Below are 23,021 nucleotides of genomic sequence, written 5' to 3' on the forward strand. Positions count from 1 at the left end.
CAATTCACAAATCATATAGAACACATAAATTCGAAGACATCCAAAGTAATAGCACAGCTTTACCTAATGATCAACAGAAAAAGTAAATTCGATACTCAAAACAAACTACTCATATACAAGATGGTAATACGCCTGGTCATCACTTAAGCATCTCCTGCATGGAGTCATACCTCGAACACAAATATTCAAAAGCTGCAGAGAATACAGAACAAATGTCTGGGAATGAGTTTGGATGCCCCGTGATTTATCAGAAACTCCCAAATTTACAGAGAATTCAACGTTCCCTACATCACATCCCTCCTTCAAGACCTAGCTGAAAAGTTCTTCATCAAGACAATTAATCATCCGAACCCACTGATCAAGCAAGTTTCAGACTATAATGAAGCAGATTTCTGCAAATACAAGAGACCCAAATCAATTCTATGCTCAGCTGAACACAGTTAATCTCACTGCCCTTTCAGAATTCTCCACCCAAAGAACTTTCCTTTTCAGATGGAGTGGAATATAAAAAGCATTTATGCTTAACCCATCCAGTCAGTATCGTTCTGCAAGTGTCCATATATTCGTCTTTTATTAGTGCATTTGATAAAGGTTTCACTGGCCTGGCAGCTGTTTTGAACTGGTTGGTTCTCTTCAGAAACCTTAAGAGAGCAAAGTACTAAAGAAATTAAATGTCAGAGCAATGTATTTTTCGTAAGTGAACTCTCGGTCGGTGCATAAAACTAATTACTAAAAAAAAAAAATTATAAAAAAAACCTTCATATTTTGAGGCAGTTTCAATAGCTCAATATTAATATTAGTTCTGATTTTAGCTCTCCTCCAGTTTTTGTAAATGTTCGATTTTACTTTCACATTTCCTTACCTTCATTCCTTCCTGCGCCCAAAAAGTCGGTTTACTTTTCATTCTGGTGCTAGATGTCGCTTCAGTAACATTGTACACAACGATTTAATGACTTCAACGAAGTAAGATAGCGGTACTGTGATGGGCGTGTAACCAGGTAGTAAAGTTGTTAGCTTCACGTGTCCGTTATGAATGACTCATGAAGTGAAAGTGAGTAAAGCTTGTGATCTTTCATTTGGGTGTTATCATTGTCCGATTTTCATTAAATATTAGTTATTATAATGTTATAATTTGACGAAAATAAAAAAAAGAACTACAACTGATTTAAATACCTAAAAAGTTCTTCAATGTGCTTGTCATCGATACCTGATATTGTGTTGACTGGATGAATAGGTTTCACTGTAACTTATGCTTGTCAGCTACCAGAAAAACTAGCATATAAATTAAACGTCTGGTGTGATCTTTGGTTCTACAGAGGTTTATTTGAGTGAGTCAATATTTTCATCTTAATTTTTAATTAAATTAAAATTTTAATATTTCAATTTACTTGCAGGTTTTGTGTGAGACAACCATCCTGCACAGTTGAACTTGAAGTGGCTTGAAAGAGTTCCACGTTTGATCTGTAGAATGTGGTTCAGGTTTTGACCGCTTACGGTGCTAATGTACAATCATTTGATGGATGCACATAAAAATCATTTATTGATCAGCCTAGTGCCACCAATGTACTCCAGGAACTGAATTCATTGTCTTAATCATGCTAATGATTTAAAAAAAAAAAAAAAAAAAAAAAAAAAAAAAAAAAAAAAAAAAAAAACCATCCCGCTCCAAATTCCTCATTGATTATGTCTGAAATTATCGAAATATACACCTATAGTTCTTGGCCTTTCAACCAAAAGGTAACGAGATAGCGGTTTTTTTTTTTTTTTTTTTTTTTTTTTTTTTTTTTTTTTTTTTTTAATGTTGCAGGAGAATTTACTGTATCTAAACAGTTTTTAAAAGATATGCTTTAGGTCATTATACACACACTCACACGAAGATGTGGTGGTAAATTTTTAACACTGTTAAAATAAATAATAAAAAATATTTTTAAAAAAACGCAATCGGTTCTCCACTGATGAGAATTACAATCCCCCCCCCTCCCTAAAGTACAGACGAATTCAATTATCATCAAATATCTACAAGTTTTATTTTATTATTACTTTATTTATTTTGCTTGTTTCTGCTCGGGGTAATGATCTTATTACACTCGCGACAATTAACTCGAAATCTTGTGTTTCTAGATGTGTTGAAAAATAGTATTCCTGTAAAATTGTTATAGGAGATGATCCCTCATGAGAGAAAGGAAGCACAAAAGGTGTTAAGTAAGCTCATCCATCTGGTTTCCATGTCACTATATACAACTCAAATGCCCCTAGTCATTGCGGATTTGAAGTGCTCTCCCCTCTACAGCTTATAGCCATTATCAGTTTAACAAGCCTTTCGCGCAATATACACAGTATGAAATACACTGCTTGGTAAGAAGTCAACGGACATCATAGTGGGAAGAACAAACAAACAGCCATGGCATGACAACCACATCTTTTGCTGCGATGACTGCAACAATCCTGCGGAGCATACTTTCCACAAGTGCGATAGCGATCATTGTGAAATTGGATTATGCTTCCTGTAGCATGTAATGAGGTCCTGGACTGTTTATGGGGAGGAAGTCCCTTGACCTCACTCGACACTCCGTTTCATCTCAATGTTCAATAGGGTTGAGATCAGCGTTCTGTGGAGGCCAGTCAAATATGGTGACGTTCATGCCCACAACCCACGCAGTTAGAGCAACAGCCTTGCATATTGCGGTGCATTGTCTTGTTACTGAAAGAGACAATATCAGTTCCGTAGAAACGCCACAAAGTAAGAAGCATTGCATTGTCCAGAATGTTCAGATGCCTCTCGAAATTCACCACAAACAGAGGCCATAGGAAAAACCAGGACAACAGGACCACATTATCATAACGCCTCCAAATTTCATACTAGGAGGTTACGCACTCTGGTAGGGGACATTCACCACACCCATCCATCTGCTCGGTAGACGGTGTGGCGATTTATCGCTCCATAACACAGCTTTCTAAGCTTCCACGTCCCCCTGTAAACACTCTTTGCACCACTGAAAATGACGTTGCATGTTGGTTCGGGTAATGTCAGGCTTGCATAATATGGTCCTACCATGGAAACCCATGTTATGAGCTTCGGTTCTGATTTTTTTTTTTTTTTTTTTTTTGTGCAGATTCGTGTTGTAGTCAATGTCCGAACTTTGCATTCAACGTGTTGACCAATGAATGGAGGTTTTTACATATTATTCTTCGTAGCACTCTGCGGCCACGTTCGGTGAGTCGTCCACTGCGGGTGGCATTTGCACTTGACTCCCTGTGCTTCCATCTCAGTATGGTGCCACTAATTGTTGACCTGGGACGGCCCAATATTGTCAACAATTTGCCGAACAGAGAGGCTTGCAACATAACTCCTATCACAGTGCTTCTTTCAAATTTCGTCAGTTCACTTCTCGCAGCTATTTAATACCGACACACCTGCACTGACTTGGGAGCATCATGTTCCTCCAATTTATACCGGCTACAAACACGTCACTTGTTCCATGGCATAATGCCTCTTACCCATGGAATCAATTGACTTCTTTCCAAGCACAGTGTGTAAGCATTAAAACCAAGTATAGACAATTTCTTGGTATCTATCTCTATCTCAATGGCTTTAACAGGCCTTTTTTTTAATGCCCACAACCCTCCAAGCATGCTTGGATTTCGTAACCGAAATACGAGAATAGAATGGTCACCCCTATGCCTCGAAGTATTACTGGCTGTATCCCTGTGTGTGTTCACGGATCGGTTTGCATGCTTGCAAATGTATATATACAGGGTGTTCGGGATAAATTTGACAGTTTCGTAAGGAAAAAGAAAATCTTTGTATCTATTAAATTTAATGAATTGACAAAAAAACATTACAGGCAGAGTTAATTACAATACTATCAACAAGATTTACTCAAAATAACCACCATTAGCATCGATCACAGCTTCAATTCTGCTTCGGAACCTCGAACAAGCTGATGCTACAGTCTCCCTGGGAAGGGCCGCAAAAACTGTTTTAATTTTATCCATTAACTGGGCTTTTGTATTACTGGAAGTGCGATTGGTGTCTTTTTCAACTGCGCCCCATACAAAATAATCCATGGGGTTAAGGTCTGGGGAGTTTGGAGGCCAAACATTTGGACTGGTGAAGTCGTAGAAATTTTCAGACAACCATTTTTGACTTTTCCCAGAGGTGTGGCAAGGGGCCGAATCCTGCTGCCATACATACGGCCTACCATTGGCTACCCTTGTTATCCAGGGCTTGGCTACAGTTAGCAACTCCACGAACAAAGCCCGAATTCCAATGCCAGGGTTCTTCAACACCTGTTACTGCAGATTTGCGAGGAATTCTGCTGTACGAACGCAATCAGATCGTCTGCTAGGGATCTTTCTTCTTGCTACATCCTCGTAGTCACCATTGCAAGTCTCTAGTTCATGCCTGATTGTTTTTACTGTATTCAGGGAGCATTGGGCAGCAGTCGTAATATCCTTATTTTGATGGCGGGCACGAATCATCATGATACAAGTTATTCTCTTCCATGATTCAGGTGGGTTCCAGCTATCCATCCTTTCTGACATCTTGTATATGAATGAAGAAGGGTCCAAACTTTTAAATGAAGAGAAGTGTGTGTTAATACATGTAACTTACGGAAAAATATAATTAATTATAAATATGTCAAATTTATCCCGAACACCCTGTATATATATATATATATATATATATATATATATATATATATATATATATATATATATATATATATATATATGTGTGTGTGTGTGTGTGTGTGTCTCTGTGTGTGTATGTATGTGTATATATATGTCAAAGATACCAAGCTATTTTAAACCTGGTTTTACTCCATTTCCCAAGTAAGCAAACAGACAAATTAGTTCAAGTTTGCGCCTGCACGTAATGCAAGTCTAGCTGACCCTGCAGGTAGTGCAAGACCAAGGTAACTCATGGTAAAAGCAGAATAAGCGCTGATCACTAATCTTAATATTTACCCATAATGAAAAGCGCATCTCCTGGGGGAGATGTATGATGCTTTGTATTAAAGGCAAGGGGCCACTACCCAGACCGGTTTCGACCTTTATTGAGGTCTCATCAGTGGGAGCCAGGCTAGAAATACCCAAGGTAAAATACTTTCTACATTTATATCTCCTCCTGAGATTTTTATTTAATAAGGTTAAAACACCTTATGGTAACTTGTTCTGGTAAAATACTTATAAGCTCTGTATTACTAAAATCTTGGTGTTTCTAGCCTGGCTCCCACTGATGAGACCTCAATAAAGGTCGAAACCGGTCTGGGTAGTGGCCCCTTGCCTTTAATACAAAGCATCATACATCTCCTCCAGGAGATGTGCTTTGCATTAAGGGTAAATATTAAGATTAGTGATCAGAGCTTATTCTACTTTTATCATGCATTGCCTTGGTCTTGCACTACCTGCAGGGTCAGCTAGACTTGCATTACGTGCAGGCGCAAACTTGACTTATTTGTCTGTTTGCTTACTTGGGAAATGGAGTAAAACCAGGTTTAAAATAGCTTGGTATCTTTAACATTTATTATACCCAAGGTAAAATACTTTCTACGTGTGTGTGTGTATGCACACACACACGAGGGTGGTCTGAACAGTTCTCGGCCTTGACCATAGATGGCAATACTATCAGCAAGATTTCGTTTTTTCTAAGTTGGTACTTCTGTCATAAACATCCATGTGAAATTGCAAGTCATTCTATCAAGTAGTTTGTTTTATACAGCTGTCTGAACAAAAGTGTTGTCTGTATCCCTTGAAATGGATAAAATTGAGTATCGTGCGTTTATAAAATTCTTTGTAAAAGAAGGTTTAACGCCAAAAGAAATTCATTCGAAGTTCAAAAAAGTTTATGAGCACTCTTCTCCTTCGTTTTCGACAATTAAGAAATGGGCTGCCGAGTTTAAACGTGGCCGTACTAGCCACGAAGATGATCTTCGTGTTCGTGAAGGACGTCCAAAAAGTGTAACAACACAAGAAATTATTCATCAAGTGCGCGATATGATATTGGATGACCGGCGAGTCAAAGTACTTGAAATTGCTGAGACTATAGGCATTTCCAAAGAACGTGTAAGATATATTTTCCATGAAGAATTGCAAATGAAAAAGCTTTGCGCAAGATGATGGGTGCTGCGCTTGCTCACAGCAGATCAAAAACGCACTCGCATGAAAATTTCTGAACAGTGCTTGGAGCGTTTTAACAAGAATAAAAGTGATTTTGTGCGTCGATTTATTACTATGTATGAGACTTGGATTCACCATTACACACCAGAATCCAAACAGCAGTCAAAACAGTGGACATGTTGTCCCGTTGTTCAGCGCCAAAGAAGACGAAGTCGGTTCCATCAGCAGGAAAGGTCATGGCATCGGTGTTTTGGGATGCCAAATGCATTTTGTTTATTAATTATCTTGAAAAGGGTAAAACAATAACTGGGGAATGTTATTCCGATCTTTTAACAAGACTAGACGAAAAAATTAGTGAGAAAAGACCGTTTGCAGAAGGAAAAAAAATCATCTTTCATCAGGACAATGCACCTGCCCACAAAAGTGTTTTGGGCAATGGGAAAATTAAGGGATCTGCACTTTGAATTGTTGGAAATCCACCCTATTCCCCAGATTTGGCTCCCTCTGACTTCTATGTCTTCCCAAAACTAAAACTCTTCCTCGCTGGTCAGCGTTTTTCTTCGAATCACGAGGTGATTGCAGCTGTAGAGGGGTATTTTGCAAATCTTACTGAGAATCACTACAGAGACGGGATAATGGCGCTGGAGCATCGCTGGAATAAATGTATTAGTCTTAAGGGAGGTTATGTTGAAAAATGAAAATAATTTTGAGATTATAAATTGTTAGGCCGATAATTTTTCAGACCACCCTCCTATATATATATGTATATACAGGTAACCCTCGTATAACGCGGATGTTAGGTTCCATAGAAATGCTGCGTTATATAAATCGCGTTATGTGAGACTCAGATCACATAGAAAAAGTAGGGTTAGGTTCCGAAATCGTTTTTTTTTTTTTTTAATTATATAAACCAAAAAAATATTTTTATTTAAAATAAGGTGCATATTTTAATCGTTATCACCGTCTTCAAAAATACATTTCTAGATGTTCTTTATTTACGAGTGGCCGGACGTCGTCATCACTTGAAATCTCTTGGACATCATTTGTGTAATTTTCATTACATACTTCAGCTGGTTTAGTTATCAATCAAGTCAGTAATAAGACCTTGCTTACCACTATGCTGCAATTTTTATCAAGTTCAATATGGAGCTAAACAAATACCCAACTGTCTCGTGAATTTTCCGGAGCGCTCCACTGAGGGATCATTATCCGTAAAATAACTTCAGAACTTTCTTGCTAAGTCCAATCCTTCTGCTAATTTCCTTAAACTGAATGCTTTAACGGATTCATCACAATCGGCAGAACTTTCCTCGCCATTTGGTTCGACGTCATCTATTAATTGTACCAGTTCCTCCTCATTTAAATCTGTTTCCCCATCAATTAATTCACTAATTTCGTTTTCAACCATATCGCAAAAGCCTTCTCCACCAAAAATGTGTTCGACGTTTATTATACGACTTAGCTCGGCATCCACTGGAGGTACGAAATTTTGTTTCAGACAGCTTCAGGCCGTATTTTTTCCCAGCAAGCATTTAGTGTATGGGGTTGTAATCCCTTAATGGACAGAGAAATAATTTTCACACAATTTAATATTGAAAACTCTTCCCACGCTTGAGGCAGCGTTATGTTTGGATTAGATTCCATTTTTTTTTTAATTAATTGGAATGTTCGTCAAATATAATATGACTTAAATGTTGATATTATTCCTTGGTCGAGTGGTTGAATAAGTGAAGTAGTATTAGGCGGCAAAAAAGTCATTTTAATATTCGGGTGTCTTAAATTTGTTGGGTGACCTGGTGCGTTATCTAAAATTAGTAGAATTCTGAAGTCGATATTCTTTTGTGTGTGTGTAAATTTATATATCGGGTACAAAACACTTGATTCCCAATTTTCAAGCATGCTAGCTGTAACCCATGCCTTTTTGCTGGCCCATAGGAAAATTTTAATTTTCTCTTCGAGAAAAATGGAGTTTCTTTTCAGTGTTTTTTTTTTTTCCTTTCGTTGCAGTTTTCGTGGCCATTACTAGAAAAATAAATTTTTTACATAAAAATAGCATTGCATATTAATTATGTAACTCACTAGAAAATAAAGTGCTCAGCTTGAGATTAACATTTGTGATTTTTAATGCTTTCCTGGCAGAAAACGAAGACAATTTTCAACAATAAATACTTTATACGGTAAACAATTGACGTACATGCGTGCTAAAGAGTATTTCCCTAATATAATAAATAAATTCGCTACTTATAACTACATTCGCGATATGGGCAGACACAAATTTAATGAAGATAAAATTTGATTTTTAAGTCGTGAGGTGAAAAATATACGAAAAGATAAAGGATTACTACAATTTGTAGACTGTGTTATATCGAAACCGCGTTGAACAAGGGTTACTACAATTTGTAGACCGCGTTATACGAGGGTTGCTTGTAAATATATATAATTGGTTCTTAAAAATCAAAAATGGTTGCCGTTACAGCTCTAATAAGAAATTACTGTGAAGAGTGCTACTTCTAAACAAATAATTCATTGTGGAATTAAGCTGAGGTCAAAAGAGTACACCCTCTGTCCAAAAAGAAACCGAACTTTTCCAAAATAGAAGAAACTAATGGCGCCACCTGTTGTATCTTTTTGTTGTCGAAAGCGGCAACCCTCCTTAGTGTTGTATCAACTGCTTATGATATTTGTTTCATTAGAAGCCAAGTTATAGTGCCAAGAGTGACATTGTGTTTTGACGAACGGTCGGAAAATGAGTTTCAAACAGAGAGCTGCGATTGACTTTTGTGTTAAACTTGGTAAAAGTTTTACCGAAACGCATCGAATGCTTCAAAAAGCATACGGTGATGGAATGATTATCCCGTATTCAAGTTTACGAGTGGTTGAAGCGATTTCAAAGTGGTCGTGAGACGCTTGAGGACGACGAAAAGCCAGGCCGTCCAAAAACTTGACTGAGCGAAGTTAACAAAAAGTGCGTGATTTCATCAAAGAAAACTCTAAATCGTCCATGAGATTGATTGAAGATGAATTAGGGATTACAAAATGAACAAAATGCATAACATTTTGACCGAGAATTTGGGTCTTCGTAAATTGAATTCGCGATTTGTTCGCAAGAAGTTGACCGACGATCAAAAAATGTATCGAATTGGACACTGCAAAGACCTCTTAAAACCGCTCGTAAAGACTCAAACTTCCTTGAAACGATCGTTACCGGACAAAACCTGGTGTTTTGAGTATGAGCTGGAAACAAAGTGCTGAGTGGAGACCACCATCCGAAAAGTCTCTTTGAGAAGTCAAAAGTAAACAAATGCTGATTTGTTTCTACGATTCCAAGAGGACATTATCTACAAAGAATGCGTTCCGCCTGGCCAAACGGTCAATGGCGAGTTTTATCTCGAAGTTTTGAAGCGATTGATAGCGAGAATTCGTTGCGTACGGCATGAATATCGTGACGACCGATCGTTTGTCAAAACACACTTGGCACTATATAATCGTTTGTCAAAACACACTATAACTCGGCTTCTAATGAAACAAATGTCATAAACAGTTGATACAACACTAATGAAGGTTGCCGCTTTCGACAACAAAAAGATACAACAGGTGGCGCCACTAGTTTTCTCTATTTTCGAAAAGATCGGTTTCTTTTTGGACAGAGGGTACATTGTTCCAGGTTAACTAAAATGTCAATTAACCTGAAACGTATACTTTTAGTAAAAGTATTTAGATTCCAATGCTTTTAGTTAAATCATATATGCATATTAGTTACTAAAAGTGTTGCCTTTTCATATAGGAATTTTTAAATACGATATTACCAAAATCAGTGATTGCGATATGTTTAACTGATAAGAAAACTCCAGATCCCCCCCCCCAAAAAAAATCTTCATGAATATCACATTTCCCAGCGAAAGATTGAGATCCTGTAACACACCAGTATTGTAGTTGGAGCAATTTCAAATAATCTGAGAACCCTATTCAAGATATAGATTTTTTTAAAAAAAAATCAGTTCGTAAAACATCTTCCTATTAGGAAGATGTTTTACGAACTTTTACAAACGTTTAAACATCTTCCTAATAGGAAAACAGATTCATTAGTTTTGAAATAATTTTTTAACTAAATTTTAATGGAAGATGTTTAAACGTTTGTTTAAACATCTTCCGAATGTTTAAAGACGATAGCATACAGAGTTGAAAGGGGGTCCATTTAGTATGCGCTCCAACGTTCTCTAAAGCACGTTTTTACGGTGTGCCTCACCCTCAACAAAAAACTGTTTAACATGCTGTAATATTTATTTACATCGTTATACACACACACATACTGTAGAGTCGGTTTTGGTGTAATCGAAATTTATATGGTACAGTAGAGTTCTGCCATTTTAAAATGAGCGATAGCATACATATGCGCAAGTTTCCAGTCTCACACTCAATGTGTGTGGTAGCCTGTGCTCACAATAATAGCGTAAGTCACACATTTTTATGTTGACAGCAACGTTGGTGTTGCCGTTTGAACACCATATAACCTATAAGTATTCTGCCACTCGAATTTAAATGAATGTGCAGTTCTTTTCTTCTTTAAATTTGACAGTGACATTTGGAGGGTTTAACGCACGAAAACCCTAATGTAATATTCATCATATTAATGCTGTCCTTTATTTTGTCTAGATATAACCTGCACAATTGCAAGCAGTGAATTAATTCGCTTAAATGCGCGTAGCTACAACAGTCCATCACAATTTGCGCGAGTTTAAGCTATTATATTGGCTAGACAGTAGACGCTAAATAAGCCTCTGCAACTTGGTGACGTCAGCGCCATTTCACCCACACTGCCTGTGGTAACTAATTAAAATAATATCGGAGTGGATAAATTACTAAATGAAATAAGTGGCAAGTATGATTTATCGTATACGTGTAATTCGTTTTTATAGTAAGTTCAAAAATTGCCTCCAAATTAAATTCTGAAAGCAAAAATTTTGTGCCTGCAGTTATTATCGTTATGCATGACCTTGATCTGCGTAATCGGTCTCCAGCAATGTTCTCTAAGTAAGGCGGCCATATAATTTGTCATTCATACGGGGAGAAATTTTTGAGAGTGAAGTGAGCAATAATTAAAATTATATAATATTTTGAAATACTTATTATATTGGGGGTCCTATTAATCAGTTTTGTTAAAACGAATTCTTTCTAAAGAAAATAAAAACAACATATATCGTTGTACATTACAGCAAAATAAACTTTGTTACATTGCTTATCTAAACATTAAAAAAAACACAAGCTGAATAATTGTACTTGGTAAATATTCACGTATTTCAATCAGCTTCTGCCTGTCTCTAAAACCGTGCCGCTAGCATTTTTTTTTTTATTAAGAATGCTTTTTTTTTTCATATTATTATTTTTTTTTTCATAAAATGACCTACTGTCTTCTTCATAGTTTCATTTTATGGTTAATAAAATTCGAATTGTTGATATTTTCAATTTACTCTTCTCTGTAGACCAGAATATGTTTAATTGATAAAATACTCTCTGTACAGGTGCTAAAGCAAGTGTTGTGTCGTACATCCTGGCTTTGAATCCGCCATTTTGTAGGAACGTTATTTTTTATTTAATTTATCTGTTTTTTTAATTGTTGGTTGCTTAATGAAGGAAACATAGAGAAATTTATATTACCCTCTGCCACCCTATATTCAGATTAGTCTATATAATAGAGTGCAATCAATCATCAATACACTCTTGCAATGTCACTTTTCTACAGGCTGAGGTTAATATTATCATTTAAGGCTTCCACAAGGTCCGATAAACTTTATGAGCGGTGCAATGAAAGAGAATCAGAGAAACACCAAATTGGAATCAATAAAACAAAACATTTAATGCAGGGTTACATAACATGTACATTAAGTATAACTTTGAAAACAAGATAATGCAAATAAACTTAGTTCAAACTCATATCAAACATAAAACATTAGGCATCAGACATCCAGCTGTCAATTTTACATTCTTCCAAATAATTAAAAATGGTTCACGCAGTTCAATGTTATAGAATCTTACAGTAAATATTCTTAAAGTAGAATTCTCTAATTCTCTCTTAGTCAACAAACACTTAATTCAATTATGAGGCAGTTATCACTTCAAGGGGGGAAACACTTTAAAGCTGTATACTTCGGCTCGCCACAGTTAATGTTAAGATATATCGGGCGGAGCTAACTCTTATTTCTTCACACTGAAATGTAAAAAATGGACTGCTCTTACCGGGTTACATCCTTTGCACATTGGATTCACTATAGGCACACTTAAAACTGAAGTTGACTATCACTTTGAAGTAACACTATTCAAAAGGAATCTTCACTATATAACTGAAATATTAAACATAGAGCTTCACAAGTCTTGACGCACTCGTTTCAGGTAATCTACTTATTCCTTATTTTCTTCTATGCATTAATTTCAGCTTTGCACTATTCTTTCTCAAAACAATTGGAATTCGACGTAATTTTAGAATTCCATTGAAATATTTCTAATTGCCTATTAATTTCCCGGTCCCTTCTTAATTTATTTATGGCATTTCCAAATTCCCTTTACTGCCACCCGTTACTTCACTCTGTGCTGTCCTGAATGCTTTTCCCCTGTTTACTTTCGTTTTCCAATAAAATATCTTCATTCTTCCCTCCAAAATCCGGTTCTAGCCAGTTCAGCTTATATCAACTTCTCCCTTCGAATACCATAGCTCACGCTCCACGCACGCGCTATCTAAAATTAACTCCGTTTCCTTGACAACAGCCAATCAAATTCAATCAGAAGAATTACATAAAATTACTTTCTCTTTCAGTAATGTTAAATAAAAAATATCAGTTTTTATAGGGTATTTTAAACTTACATATATATAATTTCTTACAATATTATTGTAGGAATAAATTAAATAAAATGAATGACATTTTTATACAGAGTCCTTTTTGTAACTATTACATTACTTAAGATTATATTATTAAATAATAATAAACAAAATTCAAGGCAATTATATGAATAACACACTATAAGCAAGAGACAAACAATAAATAATATATACAAGTTCTGCTTATGAAATCGAGGATTATGTTGAATATGAATGAAGTATTATAATTTATAAATTACCTTCATTCATAATTTAACAAAGGCCTACTCTTTCTCTGAAAAATTTTTCTTTAAAGAAAAATGTTTCACATAAGATCCATTGGTGGAGGAATCAGACTTCTACTACCTTTTTTTTCTGGGTCTTAGGTTATATCTCGTTTGGATGAAACTCCTTCCTGTGTTTTCTATAGCGCATGTATTATCTTCTCCGTCCTTACTTAGATTCCCTACTGTTATCACGTTCGAGGTTAGTATATCTTCTATATTGGTAATCTAGGGGGTTTTCTTCAGTATACTAATCCTTCCTTAGGCTTTCGGCGATGCGCCTAGGTTGTTTCATTTTTTTTTTCTGATACCAAGTTATTTCTTCCAAATTCACTCACTCTTTGATAATTTCTTTTTCTACCCCATACCTTTTCAATGGGATCTCCCAGGCAGACCAGACGATCTGGCTTATTTTTAATTAATTTCAATCTGTCTGAATGGAGAACTATGGTTCTTTTTTGTCCCGATATTTCTTTTATTCTATAGTTCACAGGGGATGTTTTATCAACTATCTCATAAGGGCCTGCACCACCTTTACCAAATTTCCCCCCCTCTCTCTTATTGCTGGGTTGCTGTTCTAGAAACACGAGGTTCCCAGGCTTTAGCTCCTTATACCTTCTTATCTTATTTGCATAAGCTCTGGCTTTTTGTGAGCTATTCTGACTGGCTTCTGCTACAAGGTCATATGCAACTCTATTCTCAGAAATCAGGTTGTTAAGATACTCGTCTATGTCAAGGAAACCAGAACTATCTTTCAAGTCCTTAAAGTCATGAGGGAAAGGGGTTTCAAATCCGTATAGGACCACAGCTGGAGCCTCCCTTATAGCAGAGTGCAACGCTGTTCTACAGGCGAAGAGGGGTGTGTGTGAGAGGAAGTTGTCCCAATCAGTTAATTGACCATCTGCAAGTTTAGATAAGGTTTGCTTCAGAGTTCGATTCATTCTCTCACACATCCCATTTCCTTGAGGATGGTAGGGAGTAGTGAACAGTTTCTGTATTTTCAGTAATTTACATAACTGAAGCATGACTTCAGCTGTGAAATTTGTTCCCTTATCAGTGAGAAGGGGTTTGGGGGGTTCCGTATCTTGAAATTATCAGCTCAAAGAATTTGTTCGCCACAGTCTGGGCAGTTTGGTCCTTCATAGCAGTGGCCTCGGGAAATGTAGACAAGGTGTCAATTACCACTAGTATATATCGGTTTCCTTTCACTGTCTTTGGGAGGGGCCCTATGATGTCCATTGCCACAACTTGAAATGGGAAAGGGCTGGAGGGGAGCCTTTTTTTCCGTTACCTGACTTACGTTGACACAATAGACATCAAGATACATAGGCTTCGACATCTCTTCTCATTCTTTTCCATACATACCTATCTTTTATTCTGCTCTGAAAAAACCCTGGTGACCTGCCAAACCTGCATCGTGAAAGGAATGTAGTATCCAGGGGATCATTATCGTGGGAGCTACTATCTTATTTTTCCAACATCCAGTGAAGTCTTGTTTTGCCAATAGAAGACCATAACCATCTACGAATAGGGATTGCAGGAAAGAATGTTCTTCCAAAATTCCATTTCCTTTTTGGATCTGTATATAAATTTATCCCCATATTGGGTCTTGCTTTTGAGCTTCCCTTATGGACGCCTTGTCCCAATTCTGAAGGTGATGTGGTTTTGTTGTTCTCCTCCTGTCTTTATTAATTTGATGTTTCCTTCCTCATAATCTGAGTTCTCTCTTGTTTCTTCATCAAGCACTCTGGAAAGGTAGTCAGCGACTACATTATGCTTTTCAGGAACGTAGCTTACCTCTACCTGGAACTCTTGTGTCTCCAATGCCCAGCGGATTATTCTCTGATTCTCGTCTTTCATGGAAGACAAGAATGTCAGAAGTTTGTGGTCTGACCTTAAAAATATCTTCTGCCCTAACAGCATGTACCTGAACTTTCTTAGGGCATGTACAATGACTAATGTTTCTTTCTCAATTACAGAATAATTCCTTTCAGATGTGGAGAGCTTCCTACTTATGAACGCTATTGGTCTAAGATTTCCCCCTTCCTCTTGTTCCACTATGGAAGCAATGGTGTCATTAGAAGCATTCGCAACTAGATAGAAGGGCTTCTTGAGTTTTGGGTAGGCTAAGACTGGAGCTTTGGTTAGTGCAAGGTTGAGAGAGTTGTGAGCGATCTGTTGTTTTTCTCCCCAACGAAACTTTCCCCCTTTTTTGGTCAGTTCGACGATGGGTTGCATTATTCGGGAGCAATTAGGAATGAATTTTCTATAAAAATTCACCATTCCCAAGTACCTTCAAACTTGTCTCACAGAAATAGGGATTCTCGCTTTTAGGATGGCAGAGACATCTTCTTGAGTGGGAATAATGCCTCTATTGCTCACTACATGGCCTAGATATTCTACTTCCCTCATGAAGAGCTTACACTTCGAGCACTTCAGTGATAGTCTTGATTTGTCTAATCTTTCCAACACACCATTCAAGATATTCATGTGAGACTTCAGGTCCTGGGTGTAGATCAACAGGTCATCCTGAAAGCACATGAGTCCCTTTCCCAACATGTCTGAGAGAACAGTGTTCATTAGACACTGAAAGTTCATGGCTGAGTTTCTTGCCCCTGTTGAAGTTGACAGAGCTGATATTTCTGCCAACGAGTTGTGAAGGCAAAAAACTATCTTCCTTCCTAAGGGGAATTTGGAAATAGCCAGAGTTCAGGTCTAATTTTGAAAAGAACGTTGCTCCCTCCAGACTTGTTAGCAATTCTTCTATGTTGCAAAGGGGAAAATCGATGGGCTTAGTGACCTTATTAATTTCACGCAGGTCTAAGATAAATCTTAGACACCCATCAGGTTTCTCTACTAATATGAAGGGGCTGTTCCATCTGGTGTTTGACTTTTCTATGATTCCCACCCTTTCATATTTACTCAAGAGGTCCTGAAGTCTGTCCAAATATTTTAGGGAAGGGGGGGGGTCTAGTACTGTTTTATGTATATGGGAGAATCCATGGTAATCTGAATAGAGTGCTCGATTTTCTCAGCACAGATTAATGAGCTGACATCCTCCGTAAAGACTCGAGGATATTTTAAGAAGATCGTTTGAATAAATTCCTCAATTTTACTCTTTGTAGTCTCGGATTCAGTTGAGCTGATGGCTTCATTCAATAACTTCTCTTTTTTTTTTTTTTTTCAAGACCCTCATCGGGCCTTGCTACTTCTATCTCCATCGTATCATGCTCTTTGTTCTCAGTTCCTTTTGAAAACTTTGGCTGGTAACTTATGCCATTCAATACAATGGTTCCTGAGGCAAAATCACACATGAATTTATTCTTTTCTAGGAAATCTAGACCCAAAATGTCTTGACCATTTGTGTCTGCAATCTCAGGAAGAATGACTAGCTCATGTGAGAATGAAATTGGAAAGCAAGGAATGTGTATGTTAGCGACTATTTTCTTTATTGCGATCATTTCAACCCTAGCAATGCCCGTCATCTTTATAGGGTTTTATAACAAGGAGGCATTATCAGAGATTTGATTATTAAATTTGCTTACCAGGGAACTTGAAATAACATATATGGGCGCCTGTATCCAAAAGTATCTCGCAAGGAATCTCCTTGACTAAGCCTTGTACGAGAGACAATGGCAATCTCCCGGTTACTTTGGCTATAGTTACGTTTTGCATTTTTAGAGAATTGAAACCACAGGAATCTGGGATGTCTTTATAGCTGATAAGGTTGTCAGATGATTGATCATATCTGCAAAGGTTTAAAGGCTCAGCTTGTCCTTTTAGAGTCTCAAGGTTAGAAGGGATTTTGTCAGTAGATTTAGTTGAACTTATTAACTTAGGTTTGTCATCTCATGAGGATCTAATATAGAGTATTCATCTTCCTTTCCTTCAGGTTTGAGTGACTTCTCTATCATTTTCCTATCCAGAGATAGTTCCTGAGGGATAACAGAAAGCCTCTCTGCTGTTGCCCTTGGTAGGTGAGTGCCACCTGATAGATACATAAGAGATGATAAGGAAGGGACTTAAGCATTACAATCTTGGGCTAACATTTGCCTTGTGGAGGAAATTTGATGCATCTCCTCTAGGATCCTCTTTCTCCTTTTTTTGCTAATTCAAAACACCCTTCTAGATTAGTATCCCCCTTCTTATAATCATGTAATCCTATTCTAAATTGTTGGAAGGTAATCCATTCTTAGTGGGGTTCCTCAGCATTAGTCACATTTAAACTGTTGGACAGTGTCAATAAACGAGTGTAAAAATCTGTGACAGTTTCTTTATCTTTTTGTGTGACTCTTTGTAGTTTCCATAAGTTAGGGCCAATACTTCTTAATCTAGAATATTGCGAAATTAAAACATCCTTAAATTTCTGATATTCTAAGGTTTCTTTGAGAATTGGGGATGAGTACAAAAATGTTTTTGCCTTGCCAATTAATTTACTTCTCAACAATATTAATTCTGATTCCTATATTCCTATAACCTATGTTGGCAGCTAAGATATCCTTTGAAACTGTAAATTTTTTTGGAGTAATTCAGGAATTATATAATTATTTTTCAATATCTGTGAAACGTTTAGCTATATTAAAAAAACATATTCGTGTTTTAAATTTGAAACCACTTTCTGCTACTAGATGAAAGTAGAGTAGAAGCAATAAACCACTTAAAAATAATATCAAGGAAATTTACCAGGCTCTTTTTGATATTACAGAAGATGAAACTAAAGTTATCGATTCTAGAGTTCAATCAGACAACTTAATTTCAAAGATTTATTCGTTTAAATTTATTTGCTCTGTTCATGTTTGGTACGAAATCTTAAGTCTCGTAAATGTTGCAAGCAAAATAATGCAGAATCCGGCATTTGATATAGGAAAAATTACAGAAAATCTTGATTATGTTATACAAGAATTAAATACTCACCGAACAGACCAATATTTTGAAAATATTATTAGAACTGCAAAAGAAGTAGCAAGCAATTTTAATATTGATCCTATTTTCCCAGAAATTCACAAAAGAACAAAAACAAAATGTTTGGTTACAAAGCATCAGATGAGACAATGCATGATCCTAAACAAAATTTTAAAATAATTTTTTTCTTCGCGATTTTAGACACGACAATAATTTCAGTCACGGAAAGATTCATTCTCTTAAAACAACATAGCGAAGACTTTAAAGTTATAAGAGACATTAGCAAATTAAAAGATTAGAGCGATGAAGATTTAATGAAACATTGTAAAGATTTGCACTTAAAACTGAGCAACAATCAACATTCCGACAATCGCGATATTGATGGTATGACTTTATTTGAGGAATTAAAAACTTTGCAATCTTTTATTAAAAAAAAGATTCGACTCCTCAGGATGTTTTAAATTATATATACGAAAATAAATTAACGGCACGTTTCCAAATACTGCGATGGTGATGCGTATTTATTGAACATTACCGATATCCGTAACATCAGGGGGAAGAAGTTTTTCAAAACTGAAATTAATAAAAAATTATTTGCCGTCAACAATGCCTGGAGAGCGTCTAACGAATTTATCAATTATATCAATTGAAAATAATAATATTGATTCATTAGACATTAAAGATATTATTAAAAATTTTGTGGCGGCTAAAGCAAGACGGATAAATATGTAAAATAAATCTACATTTATCCTAATTGTTATATAGATAAAAGCATATCTCAGAGTAATATATCAAAAGGAATATTTCTTTTTATATTAAAATAAAAGTAATTTTTGTTTATATATATATGTAAAAAGTATAGAAAGTATTTTACCTTGGGTATAATAAATAGAATATATATATATTCTGTTGATATTTATATATCAAGGAATAAATATTTTTGAAAATTTTTATTATTAAAAATTCCTTATTAATGAATTTCAGTGATTACAATGTTCTACTACTGTTAAATAACATTTATTTTTATGTATGCGTATGAACTGTTTTGTACTTTTAACAAAGTAAAATTTTTCGCAAAAATTTTTCATGGAAACTTATTTTATGGGGGCGCTGAAAAACATTTTGCACGAGGGCGCCTCCTACCCTCGGCGCGGCACTGAATGTAATCATATTTCGAAAATCCGATTGATGACCATCAACAAAGAAATTCTGAAGGTACTGCATTTTTTTTTTTTTTTTTTTTAATTGGACATTAGCTTCGTTCACAAAAATTTTCGTATATACTGTATATATATATTTGTAAGTTTTGACAATTACAGCTACTATCTCAATTAGTAGAATATCCCAGCTTCTTTGGACGCAGTTATGAATTATGCGTGCATCACAACCAATTCCAAAAGATTTGGAATTGGTTGTGATGCACACAGACTTTTATCTTCAGTGTTGAACTTTTAAAGTGGATTTACAACAGCGTTAATAATCATGTCGGATGTTTCACTTTCAGCAGAAGGAATTTCCGAAAGCTTTATTTTGATCCCATGAATTGGATGAAAAAAATCGAACAGTCATTGGAATTAATCTGATTGATTTTCTGTTGGAAGCGTCTGATGTCACAGATATAAAACTGACATCACGAACTGTTTGTGAAGTTCTGCTAAATAATCGGGCCAACACATTAACAGCTATCGCTCTACTTTTCGTCCATGCCCAAATCTGGAATCGAAAATGATTGTTATTAATACAGAAGAATAGTCATTTGGTCTAAATGAAAAGTCATTTGGTCTAAATGAAAAGTCATTCGGTCTAAATGAAAAGTCATTCTACAGTTGCACGTGCTAAATCGTCTTCTAACGCAATATTCTTGATAACTACCAAGTTTTGCAGTAGATACTAATGCTTCTTCAACAGATTTCTCTTCTGGTTTTCATATGGTCAGTAATATCACTACGGTCCCCCATGGTGGATGGTAAATGCCGACAAACAATTTTTTTCAAGTTTCACATTTATTATTAACTTTGTTAAGAAACAGAAATTCAGTATTGAATTTTTCGTTAACCATGCACTTTCGTTTTTTAAGCTAATTTCTTTCGAAGGGTTTATTGCAAAATAAAAAAAGATTACCAAAGAATGAAATAAATAAATATTTTTAGATTTACACCATATAATAAATGACTAAATCACAAGATCGTTCAGACGACTCTATTCTCAGACTCTCTATTCCCTGCACATGTACATCCAAACATAATTTCCGATGTTTTCGTGACTTCGCCGATTGGTGTCCTGGAATCCTCGTGTATCTCACAGGTTACAACACGAAGCGCACTGGTGAGAGATAGCAACTAGCAGGTACACTAAGTGGGCGACTGGACAATAGCCTCGAATACTTCTACCACCCTTACCTAAAGGAGTTGGCTGCTTTTGTCCTCTCGTGTCGAGAGGACAAAAGAGGATAAATTGCATTTGGGGGATCCTCTCAAGAGTACTCTCTGCTGCTCCCCATTATTTCCATCATTATTTAGGCTCGTTAATTTTGACATTTGTTAAGTTTTAATTCGTTATATTTGCATCCCTGTCGCACCAAGTTTTACGAGGGAAAAAAAAAATTGTGATGATTAGTACAATCGCACAGAGCAAAAATAAAGGAAATATTTAATAAAAAAAAATATTTTCGCTATTTGATGCCTTCTTTTGCCTTTACCTTATTTATTTATTATTATTACTAGAAAGCTTTGAAAAGTTGGAGATGGATGACCTCCATCCTCAAAAAGATGGATGACCTCCATCTTTTTGAGGCTAACCATTCGTCTGAAAGGATCTGCTATGGTAATACAGTAATGATTTTGAAAACGTAGGAGTCGACCTCCTCATTTCAACAGAATGACAACTAAATCTGAGAAACTTGTCAGCCTGCTAATGGAAGCTTTAAATTTCCGAAAGCTAAAGTTTTCACCCCATTTACGATGAAGCTCAGATGCTTTCTGATCTCACTTCATAGCGATTAATCTGCTCCGAGTTTTCTGACAATATTTTGTTAACTTATGAACGATAAGTTTCCTGCTTTAGTAATACTGGTCATAGCGCTTAACCCTTGTAACACGTGAGCACTCTAGTTTATAATTAAGAGTGGCTCGTTTTGTTTTAAGCAACTAGCTGTAACATAATAATTATTATTATACATGCCACCTCCAATAATCTGAAAGAAATGTTTTCAGTCAGTCTTGAAATTTGTTTTGCCATTAATTTGTTGTTGTTGTAGTTTTTATTTTCCTAGTGATAACTTAGCTGAAATAATAATTGTCTAATAATTGTTTCATTTTAGCTTCATTTCAAGTATCTCAAACCCCGTGTGTTTTTGTTCCAGGTTTTCACACAGGATCAAATCGCAATGGAAACGACCGTACCAGAGGCGTCGTGTTTATGCTCTTCTCAGGGAAATATTCAAGCCCAGCTGAAACCAGGGGTGTGGATACCAGTAATGAGAGCTCTTCATCAGTTTCAGGAGACTTGGGAAATTTCTGCTAATTTTTCTGTTTGTGCAACTGATGTACAAAATGCGATCCATCTGTTGCAGTCCCAAAGCAATCACGGTGTCGTTTATGTTTTGAATCGCCTTCAAACAGAGAGCAACCATTCCTTCGTTGAAGTGTTAGTGTTTACTCGTTATCGATGGGTGAATGTCATTCAGATAAAATTTCAAAATAAGTCATCTGGTGGTGGATCATTAGCAAATGCTAAAGCTTTCTCTAGTGGACTGCTTCCTGTTTGGATGCCTTTAGGTTTTCTCTTCAGTTGTGTATTTTGTTTCCTTCCTTTCTATGATTGTGGAGCGAATGCCCGATGTTTACAAACAATTAGAAGCAAACTGACCGTACCTGTGACAGTAGTGACAGCTAAGAGAAAATTGTAATTGCTCAATGAAAATTGTTAACACGTATATATGTTATATATGAAGTCTAGATTTTCTTTTCTTTTTTTCATTTTTTTAATAAGAGATTACTATTTTCAAATGACTTTGGAGAAATTAATTATACCAACTCCTCCGGCATTCATGATGTGCTGTAGTTATTTTTAAAAAAAAACTAAAGTTCACGGTTTGTGATTATTATTGTCAAAGTTACAGTTGGAAATTTCGAATGGCTATAAAGCAGAGCGAGTTTATCGCCCACAGGTAAACGAAAGCAAAGTGATATTCAGGAAAGAAATAATGATGAAAAACATAACACACCTGTATCAGGTAGCATTAGTAAATATTCAGTGTTTGCAATAATGCCTTTTGTTTTAGCTTTCTTTTTAAAAATTTTCCTTACTGTAGTCGCAAAGTCGCACCTGATATCGTATAAGCAAACCTTACGCTATCAGGTGCAGTTTAATACTTTCTTTAACGAAAGTATTCGTCACTTAGAAAATCAGGAAGGTCAGAGCGGTCCATAGAGTTAATAATCTAGCTAGATAAAACTTGGTTGCGACGGAAATCATTTGTTACTTTACAGCCCCGAGTCAGCCAGGGCCATTGATCGCATCGATACCTCTTATGGTATCGACTTTTCACACTCCTGTTGAATTCCGGGAAATATTTATTGATTGTACCCACTCTTATCTGAAGTCGAAATCCTTTATTGTAATAGTGGCTAATCTTTTATAAGTGCTGTATCCTTAACGTTCTAATCGGAAATGCTCTTCATGATTTGGGGGGGGGGGGGTATCTGAAAGTATTATGGTCTTTAAAGTACGGAGAGAAGAGTTTCTATAGAAGGGAGGGAAAAAACTTCACCGCAGCTGCGTCACCTAATGTTAAGACTACAAAGTGCTGAAGCTTTCGCATTACACAGTTAAGGTGGAGCACATCTCTGAAAATTGTTTTT

The 23,021-nt window shown here is 36.1% G+C and overlaps 1 protein-coding gene across 4 annotated transcripts; it reads left to right on the plus strand.

Moving 5' to 3' along the window:
• Positions 1-963: 963 nt before the first annotated feature.
• Positions 964-22,263, plus strand: LOC150101320 (uncharacterized). Of its 4 annotated transcripts, XM_090400489.1 has the most exons (3): positions 981-1,051; positions 17,150-17,234; positions 21,521-22,263. In XM_090400489.1, the coding sequence occupies exon 3, from the start codon at positions 21,545-21,547 to the stop codon at positions 22,064-22,066; it is 522 nt and encodes a 173-aa protein (XP_090256615.1). In that variant the 5' UTR covers positions 981-1,051; positions 17,150-17,234; positions 21,521-21,544; the 3' UTR covers positions 22,067-22,263. The 4 variants fall into 4 exon arrangements, 3 of the variants coding, with proteins under 3 accessions (XP_090256613.1, XP_090256614.1, XP_090256615.1); XM_090400487.1 differs by lacking the exon at positions 17,150-17,234 and having other exon boundaries at positions 964-1,051; XR_016549026.1 differs by lacking the exon at positions 21,521-22,263 and having other exon boundaries at positions 978-1,328; positions 17,150-17,201.
• The last annotated feature ends 758 nt before the right edge of the window (positions 22,264-23,021 follow it).

The sequence above is a fragment of the Typopeltis vanoorti genome, chromosome 11, assembly GCF_054136105.1.
Source record: "Typopeltis vanoorti isolate ZY-2024b chromosome 11, IOZ_Tvanoo_1.0, whole genome shotgun sequence".
NCBI classification, from domain to species: Eukaryota; Metazoa; Arthropoda; class Arachnida; order Uropygi; family Thelyphonidae; genus Typopeltis; species Typopeltis vanoorti.